The sequence below is a fragment of the Schistocerca americana genome, chromosome 8 (assembly GCF_021461395.2).
Source record: "Schistocerca americana isolate TAMUIC-IGC-003095 chromosome 8, iqSchAmer2.1, whole genome shotgun sequence".
Lineage (NCBI taxonomy): Eukaryota > Metazoa > Arthropoda > Insecta > Orthoptera > Acrididae > Schistocerca > Schistocerca americana.
This window is the reverse complement of record NC_060126.1, coordinates 326,037,410-326,060,009: the sequence shown is the minus strand read 5'-3', so window position 1 is coordinate 326,060,009 and position 22,600 is coordinate 326,037,410. Positions and strand designations below refer to the sequence as shown.

The 22,600-nt window shown below is 40.4% G+C and overlaps 1 protein-coding gene across 1 annotated transcript in view; it reads left to right on the top strand.

The window, feature by feature from the left end:
* Window positions 1-22,600, top strand: part of LOC124545817 — a 76,778-nt gene that overhangs the window by 4,339 nt on the left and 49,839 nt on the right. Inside the window, exon 3 of the mRNA XM_047124769.1 lies at window positions 12,045-12,230. Within this exon, the coding sequence (XP_046980725.1) occupies window positions 12,045-12,230 (186 nt within the window). The remainder of the gene's footprint in view (window positions 1-12,044; window positions 12,231-22,600) is intronic.

Here is a 22,600-nt window from a genome sequence, read left to right as displayed (position 1 = left end):
GTTCATAAATGGATCAAGTCATCACACAAAGTGTAAATCATGTACATGTTTTATAGTTGATAAATTGATCAACTTATCGAGAAAAGCACATAAATGTAAGCGTAATTAGCACCAAACTAGTAGATTTTTTCATTTACTCATATACGGTAGCAACTGTGGATTCCTTCGACAAAAGATGCAATTTTCATAATAAAAACCGGGACAAGAGTGGTAATAACTCTTTTTAACATCAGTACTGGAGCTTTTCACGCAGGCAGTCGGGAATGACACTATGTTACCTGCATTATCTCGAAAATACCGTATATGACAATACGGATGGAAGGATGAGGTTCACGAACCTCGACTCCATATGGCACCGCTGTACCCAGTGACTGTATATTGTTACAAGGAAGGATATTATTACAGCAATTAGCTGCGATCCCTTTGATTTATTGTTGTTCTTGCATATCCAGATTTCGACTATAAACAGCCATCTTCAACGCATCTGAGTGTTACAACGGAGAAAAAGTTGTAATGTGCAGTTCTACGTTGGGAACCATCAACAGTGACTAGTGTTAGACTTTTATAGAAAATGTATAATGATGTTACACCCGGATGATAAAAATATTTATTTGATAGACAACGGTTCAGTTACAAACTGAACTGAGACCAGTTCGTGGGAACTACGGCACAACTGTACGCATTGCGCTTTCATTCTGCCCATCCTTGCCTGTTGGCCAGGCAGGCAAGCTGCCACACGTTAGCAGCATCGTGGGCAGGTTGCCTTACTCCAATCCACGCCAAGCTATGCCCAATCCAAGCAGGATTATAGGAGTCTTGCTCATCTGCCGTCTTCCCGCTGTGCTACTCTAAGTAGAAATTTATTTTGTAAGCTGTTATTGTAATGGTATGAGCAGAGTTCGGAAGTTGGTGAAAATAGGCGCGTATCACAAACCTTCGTTCGTATTCAGAGCTTATTTAGTTATTACGATACGAACTGTTTTTCTCTATAACTTAACCATGTTGTACTGGTATTAGCTAGTCTTAACTCAGTTTGTAACTGAACCGTTCAGATCACATCTAATAGAGGTTTCTTTCTTTTCAGTTCAGTAAACTTTACCAACAGCCGTGACCTATAGTTTATTTTATTTTATTTCGAACGCAACCAGTCTCGGCAATTAATTTTGCCATCTTCAGGCCCCATACGCTTTTTTCGAATCAACACCGCTATTTTTTCTCAGAACTTCGAACATCGTACACCATTTTACATTGTCGAACGCTTTTTCCAGGTCGAGAAATCTAATGAACTTGTCTTTGTTTTCCTGTAGTCTTGCTTGCACTACCAATCGCAACGTCAGAACTGCCGCTACGATGCCTTTTGTCTTTCCTAAAGCTAAACTGATCATCTAACACTTCCTCAATTTTCTTTTCCATTCTTCTGTATATTATACTTGTCAGCAATTTCGATGCACAAACTGATTCTGCGGCAATTCTCGGACTTGCCAGCTCTTGCAGTCTTCGGAATTGTGTGGATGATTTTTTTCCAAAAGTCAAATGGTATGTCGCTAGACTCATACATTCTACACACCAACGTGAATAGTCGTTTTGTTGCCACTTCCCCCAGTGACTATAGAATTTCTGATGGAATGTTGGGTACCACATCTGCCTTGTTTGTTCGTAAATCGTCCCAAGTTCTCTTAAATTCTGATTGAAATACTGGATCCCCTACTTGGTCTAAATTAAAAACAAATTAGGCGGCGATTATTCGTAGAATACAACTGTTATGTAGTGACAGTTGTCATAAAGGGCAATGAAATTTACGAGTGGGTAAATCACTTCAAAAGTGCTGGAAGAGCGTTCGATTAGGGTATCCTTTTGAAAAACGAACAGGTACATGCAGACAGCTCAGTGGATAACTGGTGATCTTCGATGTGCCAGAATTGATGAGACTGCCACAATGCAACATCTGCAATAACATCGAATCTCTAAACTATCGCAGAGTGTATGCACGATGGATACTTCGTCAACTGATAGACTAAATAAAAGGGAACATTTGGAGATATCTATGTCACATCTCAGACATTTCTAAGACGATGGTCACTTTGTCAGCCGCATTGTAACCTTTGACGAAGCGAACCAGTCGATCTTGGAGTGGTGGCATATATCTTGTACCACAGCAGGGAAATCTAACGCCAAGATGTAATACGAAACTTGATCAGATGAGGGTCGGCTGGATTATTAAAAGTCAAACAGTAATAGTGACAGCTACTGTGAATGCTGCGAAGTTCGAACCGAAAATCAAAACGATGAGGAGATGGAAGCTTTGGAAAGGCGTGCTTTTGTTTCAGGATAATGCCCCGCCGTTGTACTGGGAAAACCAATAGAGCGTATCCAAAACCTTGGTTTAGAGCTGCTGTAGCACCAATCGCTCGGTACTGGCCTACCTTCAAATCATTTTCATCAGTTTGGTCACACCTGTGTGGATCCGAGTTTCCGTCGGATGACGAGACGCAGATGTTGCAAATGTTAGAAGGAACGTCAGCGTTGCCGTAATATTGATGGTTTATTGATCGTTTCTTAGCTTTAGTTACTGGTAATAACTTGATACCAGTACCTCTGAGTTTAATTTGTACACCACAGCGCTGAAGATGATCACTATGTGATTGAAAATCGACTTTGCTGTCAGTAAACCATCAATATTACGGCCGACGCTGACCTTCCGTCTAATTTCACGTATATGGTCACTGTGCACACACCTTTCCATAGAATAGCCAATCAATAAAATATGCAAATGTGATTGTGTATGATGATAAAAAGTTGCTTTCAGAACGGCATTGGGAACATTCCCAAGAAAAGCACCAAGTGCGTACGTAGAGAAATGATGGCACTTGCAATGTCCTTTTCCCAATAAAATAGCATCTTTCAGAAAATTCCCTTTTCTTTATGACCTTAATCTATTGGTTATCAACTATAGATTAAAACTGAAAAAATTGAAAAAAGTTGGGAAATTGAGGAGATGGGACCTGGATAAACTGAAAGAACCAGAGGTTGTAGAGAGCTTCAGGGAGAACATTAGGGAACGATTGACAAGAATGGGGAAAAGAAATACAGTAGATGTAGAATGGGTAGCTTTGAGACATGAAATAGTGAAGGTAGCAGAGGATCAAGTAAGTAAAAAGACGAGGGCTAATAGATATCCTTGAGTAACAGAAGAGATATTGAATTTAATTGATGAAAGGAGAAAATACAAAAATACAGTAAATGAAGCAGACAAAAAGGAATACAAACGTCTCAAAAATGAGATCGACAGGAGGTGGAAAATGGCTAAGCAGGGATGGCTAGTGGACAAATGTAAGGATGTAGAGGCACATATCACTAAGGGTAAGATTTATACTGCCTACAGGAAAATTAAAGAGACCTTTGGAGAAAAGAGGACGACTTGCATGAATGTCAAGAGCACAGATGGAAACCCAGTACGGAGCAAAGAAGGGAAAGCAGAAAGGTGGAAGTAGTATATAGAGGGTCTATACAAGGGCTACGTTCTTGATGACAATATTATAGAAATGGAAGAGAATGTAGATGCAGATGAAATGGGAGATATGATACTGCGTGAAGAATTTGACAGAGCACTGAAAGATCGAAGTCGAAACAAGGCCCCGGGAGTAGACAACTTCCCATTAGAACTAATGACAGCCTTGGGAGAGCCAGGCCTAACAAAACTCTACCATTTACTGAGCAAGATGTATGAGACAGGCGAAGTACCCTCAGACTTCAAGAAGAATATAATAATTCCAATCCCAAAGAAAGCAGGTGTTTACAGATGTGAAAATTAGCGAACTATCAGTGTAATAAGCCACGGATGCAAAATACTAACATGACTTCTTTAAGTAACGAATGGAAAAACTGGTAGAAGCCGACCTCGGTGAAGATCAGTTTGTATTCCGCAGAAATGTTGGAACACGTGCGGCAATACTGACCCTACGACTTATCTTTGAAAATAGATTAAGGAAAGGCAAACCTACGTTTCTAGCATTTGACAGTTTTGAGTGGAATACTCTCTTTCGAATTCTGAAGGTAGTAGGGGTAAAATACAGGGGGCGAAAAGCTATTTACAATTTGTACAGAAACCAGGTAGCAGTTATAAGAGTCGAGGGGCATCAAAGGGAAGCAGTGGTTAGGAAGGGAGTGAGACAGGTTTGTAGCCTATCCCTGATGAGAAAGCAGTAAAAGAAACAAAAGAAAAACTTGGAGTAGGTATTAAAATCCATGGAGAAGAAATAAAAACGTTGAGGTTCGCCGATGACATTGTTATTCTGTCAGAGACAGCAGAACGACCTGGAAGAGCAGTTGAACCCAATGGACAATGTCTTGAAAGAAGGATGTAAGATGAACATCAACAAAAGCTAAACGAGGGTAATGGAATGTAGTCGAATTGAATCGGGTGATGCTGCCGGAATTAGATTAGGAAATGAGACACTTACAGTAGTAAAGGAGTTTTGCTATTTGGGGAGCAAAATAATTCATGATGGTCGAAGTAGAGAGGATATAAAATGTAGGCTGGCAATGGCAAGGAAAGCGTTAACATCGAATTTAGATTTAAATGTCCGGATTTCGTTTCTGAAAGTATTTGTATGGAGTGTAGCCATGTATGGAAGTGAAACGTGGACGATAAACAGTTTAGACAAGAAGAGAATAGAAGATTTCGAAATGTGGTGCTACAGAAGAATGCTGAAGATTAGATGGGTTGATAACATAACTAATGAGGAGGTATTGAATAGAATTGGGAAGAAGAGTAGCTTGTGGCACAACTTGACTAGAAGAAGGGATCGGTTGGTAGGACATGTTTTGAGACATCGAGGGCTCACCAATTTAGTATTGGTGGGCAGCGTGGAGGGTAAAAATCGTAGAGGGAGACCAAGGGATTAGTACACTAAACAGATTCAGAAGGATGTAGGTTGCAGTAGGTACTGGGAGATGAAGAAGCTTGCACAGGATAGAGTAGCATGGAGAGCTGCATCCAACCAGTCTCAGGACTGAAGACCACAACAACAACATATGACTTGTACGAAAAGTCGATAGAGATCTGACGTGCGAGAAAAGACAAGCTTCTTCAATACTCTGTATTCTACAAACACTCTGAAGTAATTTTGTTAACATTTCTGGAGCTTTTTTTTTCAGAGCAAGGACTTCAGTTCAGCACTGAAGTGCACATCTTTTCTCCCCGTTCCGTGTACACAAGTCTACCTCTATTGCTGGGCCGCTAACGAGGTAACTATACAAGTGAGTACCACGTCGAAGCAAGAATACCAAATTTACCTTGTTGTATAATTTCCTATTTGTCCAGTGAGTTGGACATTTCACGTTTGTTGTTGTTTCCTCCCCCAGGTATTTTGGAACTTCTTTTTTAATCTGATCTCTCACGTCACTAAAAAAAGCTATGTATGTTATTATACATTACGGTATGGCTGTAGCTCGGTGAAACGTCTATGCATTGTAACTACCTGAATTTGTGCGACAAAGTAGTAGAATGTTGCTTGTGGACTGTCTAATATTCCAATAATTATATTCATAGGATATAGTTTCTACCTTAATCATCTTTCTTCATCAGATATCTGCTATCATACAACTTACAGAAATAGGAATATATCGAAACGGGAGTCTACTTGTTTAACTCTAGTTTCTAACATCAGCGTTTTGACAGTTGAAGTGCGTTCTGTTAAAAGACTCTTCTTTACGGATCTGCATCTCAAACATGTCTTCTTTGTCGATAACGGTACTGTCCTTCATAAGAGCTTCAGATGTTAATGAGGTGCTCTTAATTATGGTTTACCATATCATTTTCCCTCTGCAAGATGATGACCATATACCTTGTCCTTCGTGTTTTGAGGATTAAAGTTAAAAGGGAACTTATTTCTTCATCATAGTGCTGCGTAGGGAGTGTCTCATCCAGATTATAAAAAGATCGGTGAGTGACATTAGCGATTTTACCGAATCATTTTTGTAGGAGTAGAATACGAGCTTCTTGAGAAGGAGAAAGGAACTGAAACTCTTATCCGAAGACATTTCTGGAAAAGATAACGTAATGAATTAGTTCACCGGCTGCTTAGCGGATGCCCTATGTGCCGATGCGACTATCGGATCACTAACTACATTTGGTGTCTCACCGTTGCAGCGTACAAGCTCCTTTCTCCGTTTCCTAGACGTTGTTTACGATATTTTTGTCACTGATAAATTCTCTGATGACATTCCAATGGTTTGCTAAAGTGGAGGAGGGTTGCAGGATCTTTTGAAAGGCATGAATAGTCTAATGAGTGCATATTATCAATTGAGAATAAGCCATAGAAGTACAAAAGTAATGAAGAATGGTAGAAAATAGAGCAGCCAGAATCTTAATATCAAATTTGTGACAGGGAAGTAGACACTGTTAAGGAATTCTGCAATCTTAAAAGCAAGATAAAACATAACGTATGAAACAAAGAGGACATAAAAAGCCGACTATCACAGGCAAAAATGTATACTAGTATCAAGCACACATTTTAATTTGAGAAACAAATGTCTGAGAATGTACGTTAGTAGCTCCACAACTTACGTTAGTGAATCGTAAAAGAAGAGTATAAAAAAATTGCCTATGTAATGGTGTAGAGGTATGTTGAAATACAGTTGGACTCACATGTTAAGGCGATTGTCTGCTGAATCGGTAAAGATGATGGATCAGAGTGACAGGCTATGTGTTAAGACATCAGGGAATAATTTACATTGTATCTGAGGGAACTGTACCGAGAAGAATCTGTAGAAGAAGACAGAAGGTGAAGTAGTGCTACTCTGGGATGAATCGGACGAAGACATTGGCGAGGAGTTCATGGTGGGCTGCATTAAACGAGCTTGAAGGCCGATGACTGAAAAAAAGTGATCGTAGCTATAACTTGGATCTGAACTGTCTTGGTTTCATAGTTGTACTTTAGCGCTCACCTTCTGCGATTTTCTTACAACTTTTTAATTTTGAATTGCAGCCTCTATTTCATGTGTGTTCAACCTGATTTAAAAACTGAAGAAAGTACTAGATGTATGTATTGCAAAGAACCGAAGGCCTAGTTCAGTCACTAAGCTACGGTTTCGTAGCTTTTCCGGTACGTAATTGGAAACGACATTTGACATTTCTCCGATCGAGGATGTAAGCGTCCTTGGTGATGCTCTCATTATGCAAATTATGAGAATAAAGACAATTTAATATTATCACAATTTTAAATATGTCGGATCAGATAGTGGACTCACATCCGGATGTATGGTGGCTCCACCACCCACTAGGCCATCCCGGTTTGTATTTTCCGTGAAAGGAAAGGGACGTTTCCTTTCAAAGTGCAACCACAATATCCCCCTTACTATTTCTCAACGACTGTAAAGGGAATTTAGATATATCCTGAATATTTCACCAGTTTATGGAATAAAATGCTTAAAAACGGAAAACAGGCAGTCTTCCCAGTACTTCGAAGGCTTCAGAACCCAGAAAGAATTCTTCCACATGGCACCTTTATGTAGGTCCTGGTGGTCCAGGGGGGCTGACGTGCAGCTGTCTATTCGAAAAGTTCTTACTAACCTCTCCAAGGTGCTCCAGAAAAACAGAGCCATTGCCCACCTTGGGCGCAATTTAAAACGTCTGCTCCCAAACACCTCAGTCGGCAGAAGAAAATGGCATTTTAAAAGTCACCCTGTGTCTTTAGCACAACGCAAGGACGTCGGGATGTCAAATTCTGTTCTCTTTTTATGGCCGACTTTATTTTGCAAGTGACCCCCACATGTGAAAGCTTTCAATTTCATACAATGACTTTGTCTCAAAGCTATACGTCATCTTGGCGATAATTAGTAACTTATAACACAGCTAGGTGTCAACTCAGGGAAAAATATTTACCCACCAATCGTCTCTCAGACACGATCGCATCATTCGTAAAATTTGTATGCGAATAAGTACACTAATTAGAAACCAAACCCCCTGAATTATATTTTAGGCCAGAGTCTTCCTTTAATTGAGAGAATTGCAGATTTTTGCAGTAACGCCGTTTCCTCTTGATAAATAATTTACCACATGATAGTGGCGTAAGGACCAAAACCTTTTATATTAATAGCAATGGGCTGTAAGTGAGAAAATATATGCTCATCCGACAGGGATTTGCTTTTCCTGTATCTTTATCTTAAGAGGAAGGAGCGAATCACTGAATTCATTTATTTTTGCTGTCGCAATGTAGTACGCACCCATTTATAATCTCTCTTATTATGAAGCCAAACAATGTTAACTCCCTCTGACAGATCACGCAACGGATAAACACTAGTGGGTTTCGCTACAGTTGTGGAGACGATACATTCTCTTACAGTATTCTACTTAAGATACAATTATGAAATGGAAATAGTCTTTCTTTTTTCAGGAATAAGTGTAAGGGGTGTTATCAGGATAGACGCCTTGTGCACAGAAGGGTATTAAACTGAAGCATGTGCATAAATAGTGTGGCTATTTATTACCATAAAAAATACTGCCCCTTAAAAATACACTATAATTATTCCAAGACTCCGGGAGTCTTCAGGAACCGAACAGTTCAGCATCAGAATTCGATTAACCACACACACAGGGAAACCTACGGGAGTTCCTGTTCATACACAACATTGTAATAAAGCTATAAAGCTGAAAGGATGGTTACAGTATGATTGCTAAGTTAAGAGTCTCCCTGACAAAGTATGTTAAATTCATTACATACCTACGCATTAATATTTCTCTACGGTTAAATAGATTCGTTTAACTCATAATTGCTTGCAGAGTTGAAGCCAAGTATCTCCCACTAACACATCTTTAATTTAATTGCACCGCCTCAGACATAGGGATGGTCACATCACAAAAAGGAATTGAACTCGAAAGTTGGCTAACAGGAATACACCCACCATATTTGTAATCGTTTGTTCTAACAATCCTCTATATCTCCCAACGGAGCTAATACGCATTTATGTTGTGCGGATTTCACTGCACATGTCTGCATGTTCACATAATTTATCGTTTCAGTCCACCGAATAAAGCGCTATGAAACCACAAAAAAAGCTCATGCACACGTTATAGATAAATCTCTGAAGGCCGTTGATTTAATGAACACTTTGGGTCTCCAAGACTTTACAAGATATGGAGAAAAGCACAAAGTGCTATCACTCACAGATCATGAAACACATTGGTATCAGAAAACTACTACAAATTTTATTACTCCACTGGTTTTATACTTTGCGAAATTATGTGCATTAATGAGGGAGTTGAGAGTAAAAAGTTAAGTACCTACTAACAGATGTTGTGAAGAGACATCGTCAGATCCGAATGAAAGACAAAGTTCAATCACAAATTCACAAATCACAACTGGTTCTTGCTGAACTGTTTTGGAAGCTTGGATCAAATTAATCCTCACAAAGAACACCCGAGATTGTCTCAGACTGTGTTCCGAGGAATGAGCGTACCTGTAGTTGAGCAGCTGGTACAAGACTGACCTAAGGCGGCTTGCTGGAGATGGCTAACGGTGTATTCACAAGGTGGGGGAATCTTTCGTTTCATGAATTTAGCTAACGTACACATGAAACAACGGGAAACACAGCCAAGATAGGAGGCTGTGGTGATGCTTATCTGTAGCGGGGCCTCAAAGGGCGTTGATACAACTTCTAAGATGGAATGCGTCTCTCTAACTGCCCCCGTCGTGTTCACTACCATTCTTCCACTCATCCCCACTTAGAAAAACTACTTACACGATGGTAGAGAAAGGGAAGTGGTCGCTGATAGTGAAATAAAATAAAGAAAGTCACTCCAGTGCATTCTTATCCCAAGTCTCTTAGCCACTTCCCACCCATCTACCATGAAAACGTTCTCTGGGAGACTTCACCAATGAAACTGAGGAACGCAATGACTGAAACAACATGAAAAGAGTTAGTAGAGATCAGTTTCAGTATCAGTAATACATGCTTTAAATAATGGAACTATCATTTATTCAAATTAATGAAGGAGTCAGACAATATGAATCTACCAACTCCTAACGGGAAACACAATTCAAGGAATGTCAATGTGAATGAAACTGGAATTATCTGTAACATCCAACAATTGAGTTTAGCTTTTAAATGGCAGTATTTCCAATGACCCACTGTAAAGAAGGTTTTAATAGTCCTGTCATACCTATCATTTCTGAATTCTGTGCGTAAATCATTGTTAATTCTCTTACGATAATGACACTTCAGTGCACGTTCCATTCAGTGGCCAATGAAGCGTATCCGAGAGTGCTTCTCTTTCTGTATGGTCCATCTAATTTACTTGCATGCCGTTTCTTCGGACCCGGGCTATGTGAGCAGGACGGAAAAGTAAAAATGACATGTTAATCTTGTTGATGCGAAACAGTCACTGTTGTCTTCCGTGGCTAGTGACGCACTCAACAATATGTGATAGTGTTCCCACTTGAACTTCCCCAGGAGCGCAAATACGCAGTTTCCCAACTGTTACTTCAACATGTCACTGTTTTTATACATTCATACATCGTAAATCTCAAGCAAAAGATAAAATCGTACTGGTGTGTTGTCTGCCGACTACGTTAGTACAAATGGTTCAAATGGCTCTGAACACAATGGGACTTAAAATCTGAGGTCATCAGTCCCCTAGAACTACTTAAACCTAACACACATCCATGCCCGAGGCAGGATTCGAACCTGCGACCGTCTTGGTCGCGCGATTCTAGATTGAAGAACCTAGAACCGCTCGGCCACAGAACCCAGCACTACGTTAGTTAATAGAGAGTATTCATTCACCTGACTAAATATTAGTAACAATTTAAATGAGCAAACAGGTCACTTTGTAGAGCAATAGATGGTGTGCAACGGCTACTAGACGTACCTGATCCCCAAAGAACGTCATGACAGTGGAGAAGAGTCTATGTACCATGCGTTTGTGAGGAACATTCGAAGAAAGTGAGGTGGACGTTGGCACGTGGCGAAATGAGAGAAATTATTTGCCCTGTCTAGCAGGGCGCATGACCACACCGTAACTGAAAATGCTTTGTTTGTTGGTTTATCAAATCGGAATCTTGAGATCTAGTCAGATATGCAGAGACAAATGGCCAGCGTGTCTACAAGGATTTGTGCATCACATTCAGCCGCGTATAATCTGGAGTGACTGTAGAAGATTTTCACCCGACGGTAATTGTTGCTTACAGTGCATGCATCTTCAGCAAAATCAGTTTCCAGGCGACCACACAACTGATAACGCTTGATCTGTTGGTTTTTCCAACCAGAATTACGGAAGGAGCGGCATTTAGTGGACATTTGGAGTGGGGTGTACTGTAACAAGAGCTGTAAGTATTCAATGGCCCAAGCAAACTAAACGGTGGTTCACTGGAGGGATGTAGAGTGATTTGTTGACTCACAGTTTAGCTTCTCTTCAAATGGTGCAAGGCGTCGAGCGCATCAACAGCCCAGTGAAGTGTTTCACCAGCTGTGAGCGGAGGACGTAGTTAAGACCAGAGGTTGTTCCTTGATATTTTTGGGATGTGTATATGAACCCAGATTTTTATTTCAACCTTCTCAGTGACCAACTGATGCCCTTTCTTCCAAATCTTTATGTGTAGTAGCCTATGCTATCAACACCCCATCTTTCAAGATGACAGCAGCCATGTTCATAGGGATGCACGAATACGTTCATGGTTTAAGAAACGCTCAGGTACACAGCTCAACAGAAACTGGTTCGCTAAATCAACCGAGCTTAATCCCACAGACGACGTCTGGCACTGTTTGGAAAAACGAATGAAAGTATTCAAGAAACATCCCTGTAATATGGTACCTCTACACGTTGTGTAGAGCTAGAATTTCACTTGGCCATTGGAATCTCGTTCTCCAGATAATGATATTATAAATGCGAGAGATAATGTTAATCGGTATTAGCGTTTTGTTTTGTGTGGATGACAAATTTTTTGTGTGGTGTGCCTAAGTTATGCAAATCATTCGTAACTCAATACGGCTCAGTATGTCAGCCGTGACTACATAATGTACAGTTCTTGCTCGTACACTTGCAGGTCATGCAGATAGACTACTGTTGTCCACAGGCGGAGGCAGTATCACTGGCTGCTTACAGCTCCTCATGGGTGGAGACCAGTCCCCGTTTCAAGCTCGCCTTGAGGATTCTCATCAGTCGTGCCCAGAAGCCGTTGATTCTCACCGCCGGGCATCTCTACCGCATCGACAAAGAAGCCTTTCTTTCGGTATGTGCTTAACTACCTCCCAAACCTCTGTAGTAGCTATTAATTGTAGATTAGTGATGAAACAGATTAGTAGCAGCACCGTCAGGTCAATGCATGGTTCATTGCCTTGCATATGATAGATTTTCGGTCATATGTGCAATGTTTCTCCTTTGACGTTCAGCTGGTCCTTTAGTAGACGATACATGCGTTGCCGTGCCGAGACAGGAACAAGTCACCGGTGCGAGTGAAGTGAAGTTGATATGCGCATAACCAGACACCTAGCGGGTCTGTGTGGTCGGGTACTGAGAAAATTTGTTATACGCTGTAGGAAGAGATTTGACCGTAAAAGGTACAGAATATAGCTAGAATTTCACTTTCCATTTTAGTGGAATATATGAAAGTTGGGCAAAGTAAACTAAATAAAGAATTTGTATGTTAACGTGGCCATTTTACTCAATTCTTGACTATAAAATTTGTACAATATTTCATTGGTTTTGAATAAATAGTTCGATAAATGAATGATTTGTATTAGAAATGGGCCATTTACTTTATTTGATGGTGTTAGTAATTATATGCTGATGGATATTCATGTACAATGGTTAACCCACAACATCAGGCTGGAAGAAAGGAAGATTATGGTTTAATGTTCAGTGTACGTCGACATCGTTGCATATTAAGGATGTCTGAGGATGCGTCCCATGTAATTTCCAGAGGGATGCCTCCCCAAAGCAAAGCGAAAGGCAAGATAAATCCAAGTCTAGATAGCAGCAAGGGGATTGACACACATTGCTCCAGAATGCTTATTCAGAGCCGTAATTTCTGCATCACTTAGGAGACTAATCAGATTAAGGACTTCACCTTTCCACCGGAAACACAGATGCTGTACGCAGCGTACCACTCAGTTATGGGTTATCAAGTAATCTTCTCTAGAACAGAGCCCTTGGGTTCCGTGAATCAAATATCATAAAATCACTCATAAAATAAATCAGTAAATGGATCACGAAGAGCACCTAAGACGTCTGTAGCAAAATGAGAACGTCGTATAAAAAATCATAACTCGGAAAAGACAACTTCATACCAAAAGCATATAGAATGACGATTGTATCCAATGAGTCTGACAAGGATACGTCAGCCGAAGTCATCGTACTTGAACTGTGTTAAACGGAACCGAAAACTTCCTCCGTTCCTTCCTTTTATTGGTGATCAGTCTTCTCACTGGCACGATGTGGGCGTTACTATTTGCTCCCCTGTGCCATTCTCTTTATCTCAGAGCAGCGACATTATCAGCTACTTTGTATTCTCAGCGAATTGTAATCCGAGTTATAATATTTTCTAGTACTTTTGATATTACTCTATATTCTTTTCTTTTCACACTACCGATTCCGACTATACCTAGATCCAGCCTTTGCATTTACCTTTAAGATTCTCTTCCACTTTCAAACGACTCACTTTCCACTCGAAGACTCTCAGAACGTTACTCTTTCATTGTTTATTTAACCTTCTTCTCATTGCTTCCTCTCCCTAAACAGCCCCCTCTTGGAGATCACAATTAATACGGAATCTTTTGTCAGTGGGAAGATCACGATAATAAGACTTTTTCATATGCAGCTCACATATCCTGTGACTAAGTGTTATGGTCTTTAATGCACTTTCTTTCATTGTCTTCTGTCTTCTGCAGCTTCATGCAGTTGATCATTACTGATTCTTCCGCTTTAGATGCAGTTTCCCACCCAAGAGTAACAGGATGTCCCAACATCTGTGTACTCCTCGGCCCTCTTTTGACAAGGTCGTTGGCCACACGAAGGTGGCTCTTTGTATCAGGGGCCTTCCGCTGCCACTGCCGATGATTTTTACCCAAAATTTAAGGATTAGCTGGAAACTGACACGGAATCGAAGACGCTTTGATCTGAAGTAGTAGGCGGTACCCGTTGGCCGCTAAATTACGATCTACTGAAATTTGTTACTAAATAAATCTTCTTGACTTATATACTAAATTGTCATATATTTTCAACTTTCAGCGTTATTTCATTATGCTACACGTAAACTACCAGATTACAACAATAATTTACTCACTTAAGACTCATTTTCCTTATTTCCATTACTAGGTGTTATATTTAAATTTTTCCTGCCGAATCTTACAAGAATGCAAAACGAACTCTTAACAACTACTGGTATTCCTGGACTCAAAAATCAAGCCAATACGTTGTATGCACATGAATTTACAATTTCTACTACAGCATCATTAATAACTTCCAGAAATTACACAAAAATGTGGTTTATAACTCCATTTGTAACATAAAGAAGTGCATGAGTTTAGACATGTTTGACATTTTGCGAATCGAAAGAACAGCTTTTGCCGTTCCTCAGGTTCTATGAATAGAAACAGAAAATTAGAAAAATTTTCTTTCTATTCCTTACTGAGATTTACCAAACCAGAAACCTACACTTACAGAGGGATAGAAAAACAATGAAAATCGCTCAAAATAGGAAAGGCCGCTGGACCTGATGGGATACCAGTTCGCTTTTACACAGAGTACGCGAAGGAACTTGCCCCCCTTCTCGCAACGGTGTACCGTAGGTCTCTAGAAGAGCGTAGCGTTCCAAAGGATTGGAAAAGGGCACAGGTCATCCCAGTTTTCAAGAAGGGATGTCGAACAGATGTGCAGAACTATAGACCTATATCTCTAACGTCGATCAGTTGTAGAATTTTGGAACACGTATTATGTTCGAGTATAATGACTTTGCTGGAGAATAGAAATGTACTCTGTAGGAATCAGAATGGGTTTCGAAAAAGACGATCGTGTGAAACCCAGCTCGCGCTATTCGTCCACGAGACTCAGAGGACCATAGACACGGGTTCCCAGGTAGATGCCGTGTTTCTTGACTTCCGCAAGGCGTTCGATACAGTTCCCCACAGTCGTTTAATGAACAAAGTAAGAGCATATGGACTATCAGTTGAAGTTTCGAGAACATACCATCACTGAAGAGTCAAGCAGTATATTGCTCCCTCTTTCGTATATTTCGCGAAGAGTCCATCAGGATAAAATCAGAGAGATTAGAGCCCACACAGAGGCATACCGTCAATCCTTCTTTCCAAGAACAATACGAGACAGGAAAAGAAGGGAGAACCGATAGAGGTACTCAAGGTACCCTCCGCCACACGGAGTTTACGCTTGCGGAGTATGGATGTAAATGTAAATGTAGATGTAGACTTTAGCTGACAAATTTAATCATAACTGAGTTTATGCTGACTGATGTTATAATTAATTAACCAGTGATTTGTTTGAATTAAGAGTACATTGTTAAATGCTTTTGGGATCTACGTAATTACTGCAGATTCTAATATTTCTCAACATTTGTTTCAGCTTGTGAATGCTTCATATTCTTACTATGCTTTACTTAGCCAAACAACCAACCGGTAAATCCAAGGCATGCCCAGAAGTCTTGACTACAGTGTATTTTGATAATGAAATTCAGTCATCTTTTCTATTCTGTAACAGTCTTTTGTTATGCAGCAAACCTACATTAGGTTATATTTACTACTAAACAATTAATATTGTAATCATAGAAGAAAACATACCTGCATAATAATCTCATATTGGTACATAAATTTGTCACATGTGCTGTTATGAAAGTGATGGAAATTTTAAATTAATAAAATATGAAATAAATATTATTACATACAAAACACAGGAACTACCATTAACTTAAATATTAGTTTATTTCAAGTTGCCATTCATTTTCCTATTGAAACAAAGTAGTGTGATATGTACGCAGTAGTCAGTATATGAATGCATGATGCGTAGTGTACTACGTATCCTGAGGAGTTGGTAACATGTAACAACGTTTTGCTGCAGTTAATAGGGTAAATGTCACTGTCATTAATGTGGTACAACCAGTTCTTTGAATGATGCTCACCACATCAGGTAAGTCTAGACAATTATACATTTTGCTGAGACACATAAATTCTACAGAAAATTTACTTTTTCTCTGTATGTTATTTTGTGAATCGCTACATCGATCTGGGAGCACATTCCCATTGCACAACACATGGCTGTAAGACAAATTGCCTACCACTTTTACGCTCACTGAGGTGTATGATGTGATTGCTCAAACTCGTTAAAACCCAAAATTCGTTTTGCTATTCCCATGATAAATCGTTGTGGTAACTGAATGTTAACTGCGCAGTTTCTTTTATGTCCATTTTCGGTCAGACACGTCCCTGGTTAAGAACATTGTACATAAGATGGCACAAATTTAAAACAGGGCATATTCAAATTTATTTTCTCGCGTAATCGAAATTCAAAAGCTAACAGAAATTTTACAAGATAAAATCAATGATATTCAATGTAAAAGAACAAGCTTTAAAAATTACTGCAGATCAGAAAGATAAATCAATTAATTTATTTAAATAATTCAGTTTTATGCTTAAACATTCCAAACTTCACAACCTGCTTACACTTTTGTGTTCTAAACACAAATGTCTCCCCTATAATTTTTATCTATTTTTGTAATATACCTATCAGATAAGATAATTTTATATCTCCCACCATATACCTCATTGTTTTTGCTAAGAATTCAGCGATGCAGCTTACGATGTTTCGTTTCCCATACGTACCACATAATGCATTGAATTTTCAGGTATCTCAGTATTAAAAATGTTATACGACTTATTGGTTGAATTCTTAGTTCCTGAAACATTCTTCCTAGAAGTCTTTTTAAAATATAAATTAGATAATTAATGTACAAATATATGGGGCACATAAATATCTCGTATTAGCTGATTAATTCTCCTCAGATCTCCGAATAAGTCCTACGCTTTTTTAAAGCTATGTTGTGGATTCAAATACCACATTTCTTGAGCTAACACCTAATCCTCGAATAAATATTCTTTAGTTTCGCACGATCAAAAAGGGAAGAATATTTCTATCTGAAATACTACACATATGAAGTAAGGCATAACAAATTCAACTGAATTACACTCCTGGAAATTGAAATAAGAACACCGTGAATTCATTGTCCCAGGAAGGGGAAACTTTATAGACATATTCCTGGGGTCAGATACATCACATGATCACACTGACAGAACCACAGGCACATAGACACAGGCAACAGAGCATGCACAATGTCGGCACTAGTACAGTGTATATCCACCTTTCGCAGCGATGCAGGCTGCTATTCTCCCATGGAGACGATCGTAGAGATGCTGGATGTAGTCCTGTGGAACGGCTTGCCATGCCATTTCCACCTGGCGCCTCAGTTGGACCAGCGTTCGTGCTGGACGTGCAAACCGCATGAGACGATGCTTCATCCAGTCCCAAACATGCTCAATGGGGGACAGATCCGGAGATCTTGCTGGCCAGGGTAGTTGATTTACACCTTCTAGAGCACGTTGGGTGGCACAGGATGCATGCGGACGTGCATTGTCCTGTTGGAACAGCAAGTTCCCTTGCCGGTCTAGGAATGGTAGAACGATGGGTTCGATGACGGTTTGGATGTACCGTGCACTATTCAGTGTCCCCTCGACGATCACCAGTGGTGTACGGCCAGTGTAGGAGATCGCTCCACACACCATGATGCCGGGTGTTGGCCCTGTGTGCCTCGGTCGTACGCAGTCCTGATTGTGGCGCTCACCTGCACGGCGCCAAACACGCATACGACCATCATTGGCACCAAGGCAGAAGCGACTCTCATCGCTGAAGACGACACGTCTCCATTCGTTCCTCCATTCACGCCTGTCGCGACACCACTGGAGGCGGGCTGCACGATGTTGGGGCGTGAGCGGAAGACGGCCTAACGGTGTGCGGGACCGTAGCTTCATGGAGACGGTTGCGAATGGTCCTCGCCGATACCCCAGGAGCAACAGTGTCCCTAATTTGTTGGGAAGTGGCGGTGCGGTCCCCTACGGCACTGCGTAGGATCCTACGGTCTTGGCGTGCATCCGTGCGTCGCTGCGGTCCGGTCCCAGGTCGACGGGCACGTGCACCTTCCGCCGACCACTGGCGACAACATCGATGTACTGTGGAGACCTCACGCCCCACGTGTTGAGCAATTCGGCGGTACGTCCACCCGGCCTCCCGCATGCCCACTATACGCCCTCGCTCAAAGTCCGTCAACTGCACATACGGTTCACGTCCACGCTGTCGCGGCATGCTACCAGTGTTAAAGACTGCGATGGAGCTCCGTATGCCACGTCAAACTGGCTGACACTGACGGCGGCGGTGCACAAGTGCTGCGCAGCTAGCGTCATTCGACGGCCAACACCGCGGTTCCTGATGTGTCCGCTGTGCCGTGCGTGTGATCATTGCTTGTACAGCCCTCTCGCAGTGTCCGGAGCAAGTATGGTGGGTCTGACACACCGGTGACAATGTGTTCTTTTTTCCATTTCCAGGAGTGTATAATAATTTGTGACACCTAATTTGAAAATTTTCGTACCAATTAAGCCAGCAAGTTTTTGAGTCTGTTGCTTATAAATGAAATTCGTCTTCTAGTATTTTGTGTCGAAGTATTATAAACTTCAAAGTCGTATTCAGATTCGTACTTTATGACTAAAAGTCTAATTTTTGTACGTCCTACAGCAGTTTCGTCTACTTCTGGGAAAGTTTCTTGAACTTTTCTACCATTATTCACACCTGATCATCTTTGGAGAAGATCTCCAGCAACAAACATAATTTTGAAACTTAGCATCAGCCCTGTTTTAAGACTACAATATGTGAATTCAGGTCTGCCTATTACGTGAGCAGCCGTTTACTGTAAGTTACGGACTGTTTTCAGCACTTTTGAGTCATCAGCAGGGAATACTTCTATTAAAACGCAAACAAGTTTTATGTATCAGTTATCCTAACGAAATTTATTCATAATCATTTTAACCTGTAGTAATTACTTCCGTATTTTCTACGTTCCTCTTTCGTTTATTGTAAGCTGGTAGCTATTCGTCTGCTGCTGAATGATGTAACTGTGATTTTTGGCTGATTAGTTTCATATATCTTTGGCGTGACATTGCGTGTGCTGGGTTGCTGTTGTAATTGCTCGTGAATATTTGATAAAGTTTTAGTCTTCAGTAATTTATTTTAAAGTTTATTTGTGTTTATATTTGCTGTAAAGGTAACTTCTTAGTGGATTTTCATTCATCTCAGTCTTTCTTTCTGTGTTATTGACTCGAGTGGTCTGTTATTCGTGAGTGTTCTTACGTCGTTCGTCGAAGTTTCACGTCTCAGCAGTGTGTTTACATGTCGCGGCTTGCGGTTGAAGCTGTAGCGCTTCTAAAGCTAAGTACTGTCAAAGTTGTTTGTACAGTGTTCGAATATTAAATTTAGTAGTTTTCAATCGTTCATCCGAATATTAGCAGTATGCTTACATTTTGGGGCGAGCAGTTGCAGCTGTAGCGGTTCTTAAACTCTGCCAAAGCTGTTTATGTACTGTTATAAAGTTTTTAAATTTAGCAGGTTTCCACGGTGTGTCGTGCTGTTTGTGGTGAAATAACGGTTTAATAAACTTTTGGAAACGTTCGCTCACTGTGCTTTTTAGAGTTATCTGTGTGTTGAAGTCGTTTGGTAAATTTCATGCGGTAGTTTCAGCTGACGTTTGTTATTGTTTCTAGTGAAACATTTCAGAAATATTTGCATTCACTGTTTTAACTTCGTTGTGTTTCAATGGCCGCTTGAACTTTTGGTTTTACCTAAGAAATTCGGTGAAGTTTTGGTGGTATTGGTATTAGTTGTGACTTAGTAGTATTAATGAAAGTTGTTGCTTTCGTAGTAGAGAGAGAATTTAGGTACCACTGTTGTTAGTTCTATAAATAGTTCTACTGGTGTAATTGAACTTACGTAATATAGTCGTGTAGTTTTGTCCGTAACTGCAAAATGTTACCATGAGTGAGAAGTGTGGGCTCTGTCGTAGGATTGTGAGTAGCAGATTATGGTGTGGGATTTGTTCAAAGTATTTTCATTGGGGGGAATGCAGTGGGGAAGCTAGTGGGCATTCTAAAGAGATACTCTCCTGGGAATGCAGAATCTGTAGCAGAAAAAAGTTGATAGAGGAGCAGGAGTGTGACATCTGCGTCCTTCAAGTGCAGTTAAAACCTTCAAAGGATGAACTAGATAGGTTGGTGAGTTTGAAGGGAGTTGGGGGAATGTGAACTGTCAGTTAGCAAGCAGGGAGCTAGACAGTTGTACTCTGAATATATGCAAAAGATTTGATCAACTGTCAGAGCTGAGAGGAGCCTCTTGTAGCTGTAGATGTAGGAAACATCCAGCAGTTGTCAGCAGTTGCAAAGTATAACAGAAAGAAGGAGGTTCTGCTGCTAGGAAGTTCGACGGTAGAGGCGTGGGCTAGCAGTTGCAGAAAGTGTTGAGGAGTGAGTACCAGGTCACCAGTATCGTGAAGCGTAGTGCAGGGTTGGTTCAGGTGACTGACAGCACAGGGGAATTTCACTAAAGAAGCTCGGATAGTGATTGTGGGTAGAACAGGGAGTAGTCTTGACAGGAACGGGGAATATAATGTAGGTGGTGACATGGTAAAGGTAGCTTCTGAAACTGGTGGCATTAATTTGCACTTCGTGTAACTGTTTCAACGTCATGAGTGGCCTCATCTTAATGCTGCTGTTAGGCGTGTTAATTTGGGGCAGGAGAAACCACTGATGGCATGTGGCGTTGCTCACATCGCATTGGTGCCTGTTGAGTCTATCAGTAGATCCGGTTTCACTAAACATGGCCTGTACCTCAATAGGTATGCGAAGGGGAGGCTGGCAAAGCTTTTATGTTACAGTGTAGTGGGCGGTGGTGGGATCACTCACGGAAAAATTGCTGTTGTAGTTGGCGTTAGAGCTGCAACTTATTTAGATTGAAGTCAGCTGATAGAAATACCTGCTTAAAGGAAGTTCCTCTGACAAAGGAATCACCTTCAGAGGAGATCAGGGATCTAAGTTGAGAAGGAATGGGAATATTCCATCAAAAAATGAGACGTATTGGAGATAAAGTTAGTGAAATGCTTATAGACGTTGGCTCTGACATTATTGGTACATCAGAGCTCCACTTAAATAACTTGACATTTCTGAGGCTTTCCTTGCCAGGATAAAGATTGCTGTTTTTCAAGGAGTTCCTTCAGAGTGGGGGAGGGCCATGTACGTAAAAAACGTATTCCATTTAAGTCTGTAGTCGTATCATGGCACTGCACTAAAAGATATTTGAATATTGTGTGTGGGCAGTTGAGTTTAGTGAAACTAAACTAATAATTGACATTGTTTATGGGTCTCCTGACTCTAACTTCAGAGTACTTCTACTCAAGCTAGCGGGAATTATGGATCACTTTATAGGAAGTATCAAAAATTAGTTGTGTGTGATACTTCAATATTAATTTTGTATATGACTGTCCAAGAAAAAGAATGTCGGTATATCTCCTAAATTCGTGTGATCTGATGCAGACTGTGTTTTTCCTAACCAGGGTGTGGGGGAACAGTATCACAGCTGTAGACTATATTTTTATTCATTCTTCATCCTAGATATGCATTTTGTTAGTAAAAGGGGTGAGTGGCCATGATGCACAAATTTTAACACTAAAAGGCATTTGTAGGCAAACAAATGTCACATATAGTTATAAACAACGTAGGAAATCTAATCCAATGGCAATAGAGAGTTTTTTAAACCTCGTTAAGGAACAATAGTAGCAAAATGTTTTAGTGCCAATAACACAGATGACAAATGTAATCCTTTCCCTAACACATTTTTCACGTTCTTTGAGAGGTGCTATCCATTAGAACGTTATAAACGGAGTAATAGCTGCAAAAGGCAGACTGGGTGGCTGGTTACTGGGATAAGGATATCATGTAGACAAAGTGGCAATTAAGAATTAGTCACAATCAAGCTACAGTAGCCCCTTACAAACACTATTGTAAGGTCCTTAAAAATGTTATTAGGAAGGCAAAGAGCATGTGCTACGCAAATAATTTAAAGGATAAAATTAAAACTAAATGGTCGGCAGCACAAAGTCGACTGCATAAAGTCAGTTAGTAGTAGAAATATTTCTATTGCTGATAAGCCAGATACATGTACAGTAATTAACAATCATTTTCTGAGCATTGCTAGTGAATTAAATAAAAACTTAGTTTCTACAGGGAATCGTATAATTCTCCAGGAAGATGCCTTTCCGAGACTGATGTCTCAAAGACTCCTCTGTTATACCGACGATGGGGAGACTAGATCAATAATTAAATCACTGAAGACTGTGGACTCTCATGGACATGATGGAGTGCCTAGCAGAATATTAAAGCGGTGGGCTCACATGTTATCCCTGTACTTAGCCATAATTGTAATTTTTCCTTCAAGAATGGTCAGCTTCCTGAACGATTAAGGTAATCAGTAGTAAAGTCGCTTTAATGTAGGCAATTTTATACC